This window comes from Colletotrichum truncatum (assembly GCF_014235925.2).
Source record: "Colletotrichum truncatum strain CMES1059 chromosome Unknown Contig_0007, whole genome shotgun sequence".
NCBI lineage: Eukaryota > Fungi > Ascomycota > Sordariomycetes > Glomerellales > Glomerellaceae > Colletotrichum > Colletotrichum truncatum.
Genome location: NW_027222404.1, coordinates 2,191,615 through 2,205,823, shown reverse-complemented (window position 1 = coordinate 2,205,823; position 14,209 = coordinate 2,191,615). Strand labels below are relative to the sequence as shown.

General features: G+C 47.1%; 4 protein-coding genes across 4 annotated transcripts; 2 read left to right on the top strand and 2 right to left on the bottom strand.

Moving 5' to 3' along the window:
* Nucleotides 1–117: 117 nt before the first annotated feature.
* Nucleotides 118–1,307, top strand: CTRU02_211018 (homoserine dehydrogenase; the record flags this gene model as incomplete). The annotated part of the gene is made up of 2 exons (XM_036720044.1): nt 118–154; nt 247–1,307. 2 exons carry the CDS (start codon nt 118–120, stop codon nt 1,305–1,307), a joined length of 1,098 nt encoding a protein of 365 aa, XP_036587787.1.
* Nucleotides 1,308–1,464: 157 nt separating this feature from the next.
* On the bottom strand, nt 1,465–2,314 carry CTRU02_211017 (complex I intermediate-associated protein 30; the record flags this gene model as incomplete). Its single annotated transcript, XM_036720043.1, has 3 exons — nt 1,465–1,654; nt 1,711–2,154; nt 2,262–2,314. 3 exons carry the CDS (start codon nt 2,312–2,314, stop codon nt 1,465–1,467), a joined length of 687 nt encoding a protein of 228 aa, XP_036587786.1.
* Nucleotides 2,315–3,700: 1,386 nt separating this feature from the next.
* On the top strand, nt 3,701–8,551 carry CTRU02_211016 (reverse transcriptase domain protein; the record flags this gene model as incomplete). Its single annotated transcript, XM_036720042.2, has 1 exon — nt 3,701–8,551. The coding sequence occupies one exon, from the start codon at nt 3,701–3,703 to the stop codon at nt 8,549–8,551; it is 4,851 nt and encodes a 1,616-aa protein (XP_036587785.2).
* Nucleotides 8,552–13,234: 4,683 nt separating this feature from the next.
* Nucleotides 13,235–14,209, bottom strand: CTRU02_211015 (uncharacterized protein; the record flags this gene model as incomplete). The annotated part of the gene is made up of 3 exons (XM_036720041.1): nt 13,235–13,348; nt 13,409–13,935; nt 14,020–14,209. The coding sequence occupies 3 exons, from the start codon at nt 14,207–14,209 to the stop codon at nt 13,235–13,237; spliced, it is 831 nt and encodes a 276-aa protein (XP_036587784.1).

The window sequence follows — 14,209 nt, the reverse complement described above, 5'->3', positions numbered from 1 at the left end:
ATTGAAATTAAGTGCCATCGTCTCGCTACTGCCCATTACGTTCCATTACGCAAACTAAAGCCAACGTTTCAATAACCCCATCGGCTGAATACCAAACAATATTTTGAAGAACTCATTATGGCATCATCCAAGCAAGTATTTGTTGCCATCATTGGTAGGAATAGCCCAGCTTGTTTTCCCTTACGCCCTTCGCTCATTCGTTGTGTGAATCATGTAGCATGCTAACTTCCCTTACGCGGGGTATAGGCGCTGGCGGGGTTGGGAAGTGCTTTCTCTCCCAACTCGAGGCTTTGGCTACTCGGCGATCCTCCCCAGGACTAAGCCTCTGCTACATCTCAACCAGCAAGAAAGCATTGTACGACTCCAACTATTCCAACATCCCTATCGCCGGTGTCCTCGAGAAGCTCTCTGCGGCCTCGCAAGCTCCCCCAGCTCTCCCCCAGCTTGCCGACTACCTCGCTGGTGCCCCTGCCAAGGTCATTTTGGTCGACAACACTAGCTCTCAAGATGTTGCTGATGCTTATCCTGTCTTTTTGGGCCGTGGTATCAGTGTTGTGACCCCTAACAAGAAGGCCTTCTCAGGCTCCTACAAGCTGTGGCAGGACATCTTTGCTTCTGCCTCAGCATCCGGCGCCAAAGTCTACCATGAGTCATCTGTCGGCGCGGGCTTGCCCGTTATTTCAACACTGAAAGACCTTGTTGAGACGGGCGATCGTATCACGAAAATTGAAGGAGTCTTCAGCGGCACTATGTCTTTCCTCTTCAACTCGTTTGCTCCGGTATCGGGCTCCGGAGGCAAGTGGTCTTCCGAGGTAGCTAAGGCTAAGGAACTAGGTTATACGGAACCGGATCCAAGAGATGATCTAAACGGCCTCGATGTGGCGCGAAAGCTTACAATTTTGGCCAGGTTGGCCGGGTTGCCGGTGGAGTCGCCGACGTCGTTCCCCGTCCAGAGTCTGATCCCCAAGGAACTGGAGTCTTGCTCCAGCGGAGACGAGTTTTTGCAGAGGCTCCCCGATTTTGACAGTCAAATGGAGGAGACCAAGGCTTCTGCAGAGAAACAAGGCAAGGTGGTGCGTTTCGTTGGCAGTATCGACGTAGCTTCCAAGCAGGTCAAGGTTGGCTTGGAACAATTTGACGCTTCTCACCCCATCGCGGCACTCAAGGGCAGTGACAACATCATTAGTTTCTACACCGAGCGTTATGGTAGCAACCCCCTCATCGTCCAGGGCGCTGGTGCTGGCGGTGATGTGACGGCTATGGGTGTCACGGGTGACTTGATCAAGGTTCTGGGTCAGATTGTGTGAAGCATCTGGATAGTCTGTGAGATATCAATCCAAATGCTTGGCTTGATGGCGTCGATTGAGTATCTTTTTTCCCGGGCAAATACACTAGTAGACCTCAATTATGTGTGAAAACAGCCTGCTTAGATGTGTCCAACATATTGTCTTCGTGGGACGTCAGTTATCGTCTGCCCAACCCGCAAATCCAACCGAACCAAGATGACCGGACAACTGGGATAGGTGCAACTGTATGTCCAGTGGCATAATCCTTCTTAATTGATACCTCAGATCCCGAAGATGTGGGTCTGTTACTGATGGCGGCCAAGTGGGCAATGGTTAAGTTGAAGTCTCCCTGTTGCTCTCCAAAGAAGCTGCAATAAAGTCGATGAGTTTCCCATGGGCCGCTTATAGGAGACAGATATCTTACCTTCGCATCATGAAACTGATCCTCTTAATATTGGATAAATCCAGGGGCTTGGCGTCCGGCTTAGGTTTGCCTCTGTAGGTGGGCTTGAAGTTGTCCCAGAGGATGGTCACTTCCCCAGCTTCAGAGATAAAATCATACTCCCAGCTGATGGTGCTCTGGTCACGACCATCCTCCCTCGGGGGAAGAATTTCGTCCTTTAGGGTGAGTGTGTACTTCTTCGAGTCGCTTTTAAGTACCTTGAGGACGAGACCGTCATACTGCCTCAGGTCCAAACGAAGCGTGCCGACAGTTCTCTGGGATGCAAAACCGGCCCCTCCCAGGGTAGTAATGTCCAAGTGACCAAAGAATTGTGCTTTTTCTGGCGACTCGCAGTGCAAATGAGACTGGCTCTTACCTCCTCGAACCCGGTCGTCGGAGTCGGTCCAGAGACTCGAATCCCAAGGGCTGCGAAAGACAACCAGTTAACCGTGTGACCTATGTCTACCTCGGACTCACGACATAGAGGTTCTCGACCCGTCCTGTCAAGTACTGTGTCTGGGCCACGCACTAACCTGTCACCTCCATAGAGATATAGCAACTTCCAGTCCGGGGCCATAGCGGGCATTGATTTGACAGAAGAATAGAAGCTGGCAGGCACCGAGGTGGTATCCTGATGTGAATTGAGAGTGAAACGAAAAGGGCGTAGCCTAACCCGTCGTCTGCAGCAGTTCCTGGCAATGCCTGCGAGTGCTTCGGTCCTTGGGCGTCGGCGACTGTACCTATCCGGTAGGGCTGCGTTTGGGTTGGCGGCCAACTGCACGTAAACAACAAAGAGGGTCTCTATCCTAAACCACGCGAAGGATTCGCAATGACTTCATTTAAGGTCGCAGGTTATGAGTGAGAGAAAGGGACGCCGAGTGGAGATTGGCCCCATACCCGAGCAAGGAAATACAGGCAAAGTGTCACACGGACCACTGCATATATCGGGGCATGCATTCAACCCATGCACCCGGCTATTGTTTCCCATATAAAACTAACGGGGATGTCATTTTGTGCATGAAAACCTTCAAATCGGTAATTACCGAATAGACGGTTATATAATCAACCCAATAACCCCTAGACAGTCTCTAATGAATGGAAGCATCTTTTTTTACCCCATAAGTGGTGGGCAAATTGACTGCGTGACAGTTATGAGCCCAGTACCTCATGGTGACAATTACCAATTGAAAAACCGACTTCCAGAAGGGAGCAGTTCAGACTTATGCCATAGACAAGGGCACTCAATTGACGAAGTTACCGACCCATGAGACTTTGGCAGTCAAGTCCACCAAACAAAACATCAATTCCAATCACACAAGGCTGAACGTTGAAGTGTTGAAACATTCAATCACAAAAGAACTTCTGGTCATCAATTCATATCATCAACACTTATCAAAAAATCACAAAAAGTTCATCTCAACTCAGGGGGACTTACCACATCTGAGGAGTTGAACCCAGGACTCTTAACTTGAACCTTATATAAGTTCATGCTCGACCATACCACTGATACGCAGCCAGGAGGGTTGGAATTACGAAACGGAAGAGACACCTAGTTGCTCATTTTATGCCTCTGAAAGCTTCGGGCAGATAAGACGAACAGGTGGTTCACTTTATAGTCTTCGTGTAACGGAACCGATAAGACTTTTTACAAATTGCGAAAACTCCACAACCCTGAATTGAACCCACGAAGGGGAGCTTGCCAGTCTTACGGTCCTTGCGAATAGCTACAAGTTGGGTGGCTAGACCAACTACACTAAACGGCAGGTTCATTAGACAGGGGGGGCGTCTTGCGTTTTGTTGAGAATTGAGGCGTTGAGATTGGCTATATACCCTCAAACCTCTAGGCAACAATCGACAAAATCACCAACTTGAAACAAGAAGTGTCTAGTCACGAACTCAATCTTGGCCACGGCGAAAAACCAACTGCACAACGATCAGAAGAGAGAGACCAGTTCTCTTTTCAAGAGAGATCATGAATTCAACTACGGAAACTGCAAAATACACACAGCGGCTACAGACTGACAGCGACTGGAACCACTGGTTCAACAACTTACAGATGCTGGCAAACGTTCATGAAGTCTGGGACTATGTGAATCCAAAAGGAACCAAGATTAATACTAAGCCAAGATTGGAATTCCCAGACCCAAAAGACCTCAGACAAGAAGAACGAGCAAACTATAGCAACGTTATCAGCTATGGAAAAGCTATCTATCAAGAAGAAAAAGACCAATACAACCAGGTTCGGCGAAGTCTTCTAGAAATTCATAGTTGGATCATGAACACTGTAGCAGCCACTTATATCAGCCAAGTCAGCAAGGAGCAAACAGTCAGGGATATCATAAAAGCTCTTGAAAAACAGCTAGCGCCAGACAACTTTGGGAGACAACAAATGGTATTGGAAAGATATAACAAGCATATGCTATCAATCAAAAGAGCAAAACTTGGAGGATGGCTCATAATCTATCGAGAAATCATGGATGAAGCCCAAACAATCGGAATCCCTGCTCTCAGCGATCCAGTTACTCAAGTCTCTGAGTTCTTGAAAGCAGTCAAGCAAATTGCACCAGATTACTACACATCTGCCTCTTACGACTTCACAAAGCGATACAAGGATGACCCAACCTACAGTTCGATCAGCAAGACTGCTGGAATTGAGCAAGCTAACGATTTCCGCAGTTGGGTGAGAACTTTCCACCCAGACTGGTTGAATGCTGCTCCATTAAAAGACACGAGTTTCGCTACTTGGCAAGGAGAAAACGAACAAGGAATAAAACAGGGGGCAAAACGAGAGCAAAAGTGTGCAGCTTGCCCAAACGAAAGTCACCGATTTGTTGATTGCAAACATGCCAACCCTAAGAAGCGAGGCCCAAACTATCATGAAGATAATCCAGAAAATAAGAAAGCACTGGAAAGATTGAATGAGTATCTCCAGAAGAAACCACACTTAAAGAGAATAGTTGAAAAACTACGAAAAGGGGCAAGCGATCAGCAGTCTCAAAAGTCCCCAGATCGAGCAACATCTTCCTCAAACTGGAGAAATACTACACAATCATCATCCCACTATACTCAAGAAGTGTCTGATGGAGAAGGATCACTCTCATCTTTCGTCACTATCGTCAATCAAGGAGAAGCAAGTCTCTATTCAGGATTCCTACTGTCAGACAGTGTGATAGTAGACTCAGGAACAGGATTCCACATCTGCAACGACTCCTCAAGACTTCATGATCTCGACTACACAGTCACAAAAGACTTCACCACTGGAGGAGGAGATGTACATGCAATTGCGAAAGGCACAATGATCATCAAACCAAACCAAGGCGGCAAATCCAACAACAAGGAGATCAAAGTCAGAAATGTATGGCTTGTGCCTGGATACCCAACATCGCTCCTTGGGACAGAACCGCTGAAGCAAAAAGGGATCATCTTTACAACAGGAATACCGGGTCTTATCGACTCAAAAGGCAGACTTCTATTCAAAACACCAAACCGATATGGTCAATACATTATTGAAGCTGGCCCAGCTCTGCTGAACAATACCTCGTTCAGCAATACCGAGAAGACTGTGAGATTCAGCCCAACCGTAGAAAGGAAACCAACCAAAGGTTTTCAGTCAACAAGACAACCACTCCCAACATCATCAGCAGAAGCCAAGTTGTGGCATGAGAGACTTGGTCATCCAGGCGCTGAGGGACTGGAACAGCTACTTAAAACAGCTCTTGGGATACAGATAAAAGGAATCACAAAAGTGGAATGTGATGCCTGTGCTGTTGGGAAGGCAACTCGCCAAATTTCCCGCAGAAACCCAGACCATTGGCCAACTGCTGTAGGAGATTATCTATCTCTCGACTTCTTTACACTTAGCAAAGCATACAATGGGGAGAAGGTGATCCTGCTGGTCAGCGATGGCTGGTCAGGGTTCTTCTGGATAAGAACTCTTCGTACTCGAAAGGAGGGACTACAAGCTATGACAGAATTAGCAGCATACCTCGAGAGACAGTGCTTTATCAAAATCTCTATTCTACGCCTAGATTGGGAGGTTGCTTTACGCAATGCGTTTGAACTATGGGCAGCTGTGAATGGATATATGATTGAAAGATCAGCTGAGTACACTGGTGCTCAAAACCCAGCAGAAAGAGCTGGAGGTGCTGTGTTTATGATCATGAGAGCACTTCGATTTCAATCTCGCTTTCCTGAATTGATGGCACCAGAGCTGGCAAAAGCAGCAGTTTATCTGTCAAACAGATTGCCTCGAAGACGCCACAAGTGGCAGACACCATTGGGGTTGGTCAACACTTGGCTGAACTCTCATCAACAGTCTACCCACAAGAGGGCTGAAAAGCCACAACTAGCACACTTGAGGCGATATGGCTGCAGAGCTTACCCCTTGACACAAAACTACAAGAGAGGAATAGAAAAGTCAAACAAAACTGCGCCAAGAGCTCATATTGGCTATCTATGTGGTTATGACAGCACAAATATCTACAGAATCTGGATCCCAGCAATAGGAAAAGTCATGAGAACTAGAGACGTTACTTTCGACGAAAACACGCTGTATGATCCAAGGATTGAGGATACCAGCAAGTTAAGCCAAATGGAACTTGAATTCCAGTTCACAGAAATGGATATCCCATTCACAAATCCAATTGAACAAGACCTAGACACAGCTGGCTGGGATGGAGAAGATTTCAGCGATAATATTACCGGGCCACTACCCGCCTCGAATCCAGCCGCTCAAGAAACAACACCGGCAACACCGATGCAGGAGAAAGAATCAGGGGATTTTCAATTACCTACACCCACTTCTCTATCACCAACAGTACAGCTGTCAGATTCTCAAACAACTGAGGGGGTGAGGGAGACTCCAGAAACTCCAGAAGTATCGCCAACTCCAGAACAATCGGATCAAAGTGAGACCATAGAGGAAACCTCAACAGACCGACTCGAACTACAACAGACACCAGTCATAGAATTGGAACCAGAAGAAATCATACCACAAGATTCCTCCACAGTAATCCCAAACATAGCGAGAAGGGGAAGACCTCGTGGCAGCAGAAATCACAACATCTACAATCGATCAGCCCCTCTTGGTCAAACAAATCAACAGCCACCAGAAGCAACAAGATCATCACAAAGACTGAGAAGAGCAAGAGAATCCCACTTCACACTGCAATCTACGGATACAGTAAAAGGAAGAGATCAATGGGATGCATCAGCAGATGATTTAGGCAATCCACACCAAAAGACACTTCCACCAGTTCCAAAGAATTACAGTGAAGCGATCAAACACCAATACAGTCACAAATGGATTGCTGCAATGAATATTGAGAACAGATCACTATGGCAAATGGGCACGTTTGAAATGATTGATCTTGGCAATATTGATCAAGACACTCAGCGAATTATCCCATTGAAGTGGGTATTCACATATAAGGGCAGCAAAGGATATCTCAAGAAGTTCAAAGCGAGGATCTGTGTTCGAGGAGATCTCCAACCGACAAATGAACTAGAGACCTATGCCTCAACGCTTGCTGGTATATCGCTGCGAAGTCTCATGGCAATTGTGGCGAGATTTGACTTAGAGACTCTTCAATTGGACGCAGTCAACGCATTTACACATGCCACAATTGATGAGGAAGTCTATGTTTGGTTTCCTCCAGGATTCAGACAAGAGGGATACTGTCTTGCCCTGCGAAAAGCACTATATGGATTGAGACGAAGCCCACTGCTATGGCAAAAGAATCTGGAGAGATCATTCAAGAAGCTTGGCCTTATCCCACTCCAAGAAGATGACTGTATCTACACCAATCAATACTTCATAGTATTCCACTTTGTGGACGATATTGGGCTTATATACCATAAAAAGCATGAAACCAAAGTAAAAGAAGCAGTTCAACAACTCAAAAACGAGTATGAAATGAAAGATATGGGAGAATTGAGTATCTTCCTAGGAGTCAGAATAATAAGAGAACGAAAAACCCGTCAACTATGGATGAGTCTCGACAACTATATATCTAAGGTCACTGAAGAATTCAAGATCAGAACCTCAACCAAGCGACGCCAAACACCTATGGCAATAGATAACCTGGTCCCAAGTCCTGGTCAGGCTACGCCAGAGGAAATCAACTACTATCAACGGAAGGTTGGATCAATCAACTATGCTGGAGTGATTGGCAGACCAGATATAGCTCGAACAAGCTCGAGACTAGCAGAATTCCTATCAAATCCATCTTCTGAACACCAGAAAGCAGCATATGAATGCTTACAATATCTTGAGGACAACAAATACCTCGCTATCGAGTTCAACTGCAAAGGGAAAGGAGTCCTCTACTGCGCCTCAGACGCTTCATTCGCTGATGACTCTGTCACTCGAAAAAGCACTCAAGGATATGTGATGATGCTATTCGGAGGTCCAATTCATTGGAAAGCAGTCAAACAACGAAGAGTAGTCACTTCAAGCACAGAAGCTGAGCTTGCTGCTTTGACAGCAGCCACAAGAGAATATATGGCAACCATTCGACTCATGGAACAATTGAATCTCCAATTAGATGATAAATACATCATGCAATGCGACAATAAGCAAACTCTTCGACTATTGATTGCTGAAAGACCCCAAGCGACTAGCAAATTACGCCATATCAATATCAACAACTTATGGCTTCGCCAGGAATTACAGAAGGGATCAATTGACTTTCAATGGGTTCCAACCAACGAAATGGTGGCAGACGGTATGACTAAAGCAATGCCAGCCCAAAAACACAACCACTTTATCGCCCAATTGGGTATGGCGAATATTGAACATTTGATCGAGAAGAACGCAGTATGAATCTGGAATTTGGTAGTAAGTATACGGAGTTCTGAATAGTATCATTTCTGTATTTGAATGAGAATACAGAGAATCAACCTACAACAGGTTGCCTCTCTGAGGGGGTGTGTCACACGGACCACTGCATATATCGGGGCATGCATTCAACCCATGCACCCGGCTATTGTTTCCCATATAAAACTAACGGGGATGTCATTTTGTGCATGAAAACCTTCAAATCGGTAATTACCGAATAGACGGTTATATAATCAACCCAATAACCCCTAGACAGTCTCTAATGAATGGAAGCATCTTTTTTTACCCCATAAGTGGTGGGCAAATTGACTGCGTGACACAAAGCTACTCCGTGCTTATCGCCTAAAAAGCCTGCCTTCCCCTCTGTAGCACGGCACCCACCCTGAAGCTACACAGTAAGCGCGGGTAGCAACTGCCACCAATCGCGCGGTCTTTGGGTCTACAAGGTGACGGGTAAACTACGGACTGGATTACCACACCTGAGGCTGGATCCTTGTGCACATAACAAATTACTGAAGGTAGATATTATCTATCTGTAGAAAGCCAAAATAATTGGCTCTCCTACCCTCCTAGGGATATAGGCTGACTGACCGGGCAAGCGCTGAGAAAAGATAGTGCGTATAACATCCAAATCACCAATCTCGGCAGCTGTATGTTGGCAGTTTCGAAGACATATGTACAACTACAGGTCAAAAGTCTGTTTACAGCAAAACGCCATACAAAAGGGTTCCCCAAAAGTCCCCTTTACCATAGTAAAGCCTCGAAATGCAAAAATGATATTCAATTAAAGAGCTGATTCGCGTAATATTATATTCGCACTCTTGGGTATTCTGGCTTTGAAATGATGCTCTGATTGTGGGTGGAAGATGAGTAGATTTGGCTGTAGTCCGGTGGGCGTGAGCAGACTTTACACCTGGCATTGTACTGCTTGAAACAGGGAGATGCGATTCTATTCGACTAGTTATGTCATCTATATCCCCAGTTCGGTGCGTACACCAATGTACTGGTTCGTTTACTCGAGGACTGGGCACTGGGGGAAGATTGAACCAACAACACCATAAACAACCATCGACGTCTTGAAGGTGGGTTACCTGTAATGCGGCCGTCCCTTGTTGTCCTAAGAACAGATCATACTTGAGTTGACTAATGGGAGACTATACCCAATTTCGTCACATGTATTAGACCTACCTAAGAATGAGTAATCAGCAAGTACTAAACAACTGCTGACTGCGTGATCTACTTTCAATGGGCCATCAACCATCAATGTCCATAGGTAGATCACATTATGTTTGTTTAAAGAAAGAAAAATTCTAATATGTGGCAACGGCTGCAACGTAAGGAAAAATAAGTAAAGGCGGCGTTGAAGATATAAACGTCGGAACTACCAAAAGCTAAGTCAACGTACGGGATGGTATACGCTGATAATGAGACTCGGCAGTGAGCTGCAGTGTCTCATCCTCCACGCAGGAGAACAAGTTGTAGTACGACACAAAGAACTGATGTAAGAGAGTATATTCGGATACCATCGACTATAAAAGGAGAAGAAAAATGGTTGAAAATGCCACGGTTTCGATAAGAGGTTGTCAGCTTGGTGTCTAGTGGGAGCACTGAACCGGCAAAGGCAGCTTAATTGTCAGGGTACCCGTAGTAATCAAGTCGAGCAAGGGACTTTAACAGAAGGTTCGACTTCCTCGGACAATCTATGAAGGGGTTACCTTTGCCTTGCTTCATACCACGGTGGCTGCTGCCACCGTCTACGGGAAATAGTTCAACAATATATGAGAATTTATTACTAGGCTCGGTACACTGGATTTTATTGTCAACGGATAACCGTGGGAGATGAGAGTCGACCGAGGCAGGGAAGGCCCTTCATCTTCGTGACATGGCATCTGTACTCAAAGACGCCGGATCGGCTTCAGGTTTTCATCGTTGACCTTAGTGAGCCACACAGCACAGTGGCCGTGGCTCTGGCGTCATGAACGATGGCCACAACTTCAAATGATATCGCAATTAATACAGTTGGCACCTGGTGAGCTGGGATTGAGATTAATAGGTCCGAGGTGCATGCAGAGTGCGTATCATTCGTATGGTCCTGTTTCCACATAAGGATCGGGGCATAGTGGTAATCTAGGAGTGTATTACATGAGTTTTCGTATAAGTAAACTCACCAGACGGTATTTTGTCGTGCTAGGAAATTCGGAAAGCAGGTTCATGCGGCATTAATGGAGCAGGCTGATGTTGCTTGACAAAAGCACCACGCAAACACATCGAAACGGTAGACTTCAGTGGGGATCGTTCGTCATCAAATGAGACTGCAAAGGATCCGAACTAGTAACAGAAACTCTAGATCGATTGCTTTCTCTCGGTGCAAGTGATTTGATGGTTTAGTGGCATCCTGGATTCTCTTTTTTTTTTTATAGCCAGAGTACCTAGAAAGAGGGGAAGATGGCTGATTAAACACTAGCCGTCGAGAACCCAGACTTGGAAAACCAAAAGAGTGCAGAATTCGCCCGGGGTTCTTGAGTTGTATCTTATACGAAGACTTTGATTTACCACATTTGCCTGTGTGGTGCTGTGTAGCACCTGCAGCCAAACCAGGGGGTCTTTGGAATATTTAGATGAATCATCATAATTCACAACAACACGAAGGATTTATGGTCTACGGTGTGCTATTCTACCGGGCTTAACTCCGGGCGATGCAACCCAGCGCACACCACACCTTCTTCTCTCAGCACGGTTCGCCCAGAGCCCCGATCACTACCCTGCCACCCTCCCCGGTGACTTTCCGGCGAGTTTCCCAATGTCCAGCAACAGGCTGCTGGCCTAGATCCTCTTTGTGTCACACAGACCGGACTTGCGCGCACCGCCAAGTTTACACACAAGTGGCCAGGATCCGAATACAGGAACTCTCGTGCAACCGTGTTACGCTTCCCCGATTGAGCAACAGGCGCAGGCGCAGGCGAACTTTCACAAGCGAGCGGCAGCCAATATCAGTGTCACCTGTAACTACGTGTGCGTGCGTGCGTTGCGTGTGCTATGTGGGTGGTTGTGGGTGTGCTGGCTGTCCAATGTATCGATTCCCAGCTCCGTCCACATTCCTTCTCATGAATCCACGACTCAGAGTTGAGCCATCACATCACATCATCCACCTTACCATGCAGGCTACGGTCCGGATGCGAGAGAGCGAGCCAGCCAGCCTTCTCAACGCCCGGCTACTCTGCTCGTCTGTAACCTAAGCCCATCCACCCCAGGCTTGTCAACCCAAAGTGCCTGATTTGGGACCAGCCGCCATCGCCACAATTATGCAGACACGGAGTAGCTTGGCACGAGGACAACGATATTGTTGTTCTTCATCACGCACCTGCTCCTCGGCCGCGCTTGGTGCAGTGGTGACATCTATGTAAAAGCTTAAGAACAGTCATCTGAGACCATGAAGTTCCATCATCTCATGGCTGCTTTCTTGCTGTCCAGCGGCGGTATCAGTATGCGACGCGTCGAGTAAAATGTAACCAAATACAAGGTTCCCCCCATGGTCCTTCTTTCCACCCACCATGTATTTCTGCATACTGTCCTTTTCCCCATTCTTCCTCTCACTGTCTCTTTCTCAAATTTCGATCCCTGTCGAATACTCGCTTCTGGTCGAACAGCATTCGCCAATGCTGCCGCTATGCTGTTCGTCACCATATCCCCGCAGGAGACAATCATCTCATCTCCTACTTCGCTGGTACCTCCCCAATCCCCGTTTGCCTTTGCTCTCGATCTTCACCCATACAGACGGCTGCCAGGGTTGTGATTCAGAAACAGGGAATGATGAAGTAGAGTGTACAAAGTGAGCTCCGGTGGGGTTTAAGTGAACATGTAAACTTCCTCCATGGCTTCTGGTCCTGCATATTTTTGGACTGGCCCAAGCAAAAGTACTTTGGTTCAACGTCCATGTAATCCGAAGGACAATGCAGCAAATCTGTAGCATTTGTCACACCCATCACCAGGTCGCCCCTCTTCTTTCAGCTTTGTCAGCTACTGCACCGCAATTTTGCGCGGGGACAAGTGCCGTGGTGGGAGTTAACAGTCATAGTCTGGAACGGGATAAAGGGCCACCACGACGTCGCTTAACTCCGGAGCCCCTGGGTGAGACATCCTTGTTCCGGATAGACGGGGAACCAACGTTCTGGAAATTGAAGCCTCTCTTGTCCTTGTGAATTGTCAATACCTTCTTCCTGGCTGAATACAGGTTTTCCTTTCCGCCTTTGTTGGGCACATAACCCGCGAGAAACCATTGTTGTGCGACTAACATGCGCCAACGTTGATGTAAGGAATCGGTAATCGTGAAGAGTAATTTAAAGTTCGCTCGCTTAGTTATAATGCACATTGTCGTTGTAGCAATTTCATCTTTTATGGATGTAGAACTAACTTCTTCAACCTCGTTAGAATCCCGTCCTTGTATGAACCAGCCCGCTCGATTGAAACGCCACCGCCTATTTCCAGTATATCTCCGCGTGAGGTCGAGCGCTTCGACCGTTTCATGCAACTCAAATACTCCTGAACTCCAGGCCAAAGCCATCATATAGACAAGAAAATAATGAACGTCGTTTTCCATCGCAAAATGGCTAATGTTGTATCCCAGCAGGCGGTACTGCTTCCTGTTTCTATAGTTTCTGAAATCATGCCTTATTGCTGGATCAAACCAGGTGATCCGGGCATGGACAAAGGTGTTGTTGGATACTCGTAGCCAGCGTCGGAACAATTGGCAGAGTGGTCGAAAGAGTGTGAGAGCGGAGGAGTCTGCTCATCAACCCATCAGCAATGTGGATCGCGGGGAGGTAGATGCCGCATATAACTCACATGAGGGTTCGAGGGGTCGTAAGAGCTGGTGGCATTGATGTCGATACCATGGATATAGCCATAGTTCATATAAGGCGAAAGACCGTCGTCACTAGGGTATGATTCACGCTTGATAGCATCGTTGAAGTGGTTCATAGGTGGCAGAGTCACCGGCACTGTTGCTGCCAGGTAGCCAGGGTAGGCCTCGGCGGTTGTCATTGGGTATGGCTGGGTGGTGTAGGAAGGGGCCAAGAGCATCTCTTCGGGAGGAGGATAAGTTGAATAGGCGAAGAGCGGGGGAGTGTTGGATCTTTCACGGCCGTCGTCATAGGATTGCGCAAAGAGAAGCTCATCGTCTGTGTGCATTGGAGGGGTGAACTGGCCCTGATTCATGGTCTTGGTTGGCGCGGGGCTTTTTTGTGTCTTAGCTGAGGATTGCGACTGGCGCTTGGAGCTCTTTGATTGCGTCTGCTTTTCGCTTGTGCCAGTCGAGCCCTCCTGCCCTGCGCGTCTCTCGAGATCCTCCAGGCGTCTCTTAAGCTTCTTGCCTACAGGTCTATGTTAGTATCGAGGTCTCTCGGTGGCATAGCAGTTATGGGAATGGTGTTGCAGTGGTGAGTTTTCAGACTTACGGTAGTTGCGTTGTGCAATGCGGTTTTGGATCCTCCGGCGTTCAGCAAGGTCAGAAATCTTGGTCCAATCTTCGTCTGGGTTTGCCGAGCTGCTAAATGCACTGCTCGTGCCGTGGCCCGAGTAAGCTCTAGGAGCAGGAGCAGCAGCCGCATAGGCATACTGATGTTGAGACATGGTAAACATTGACAT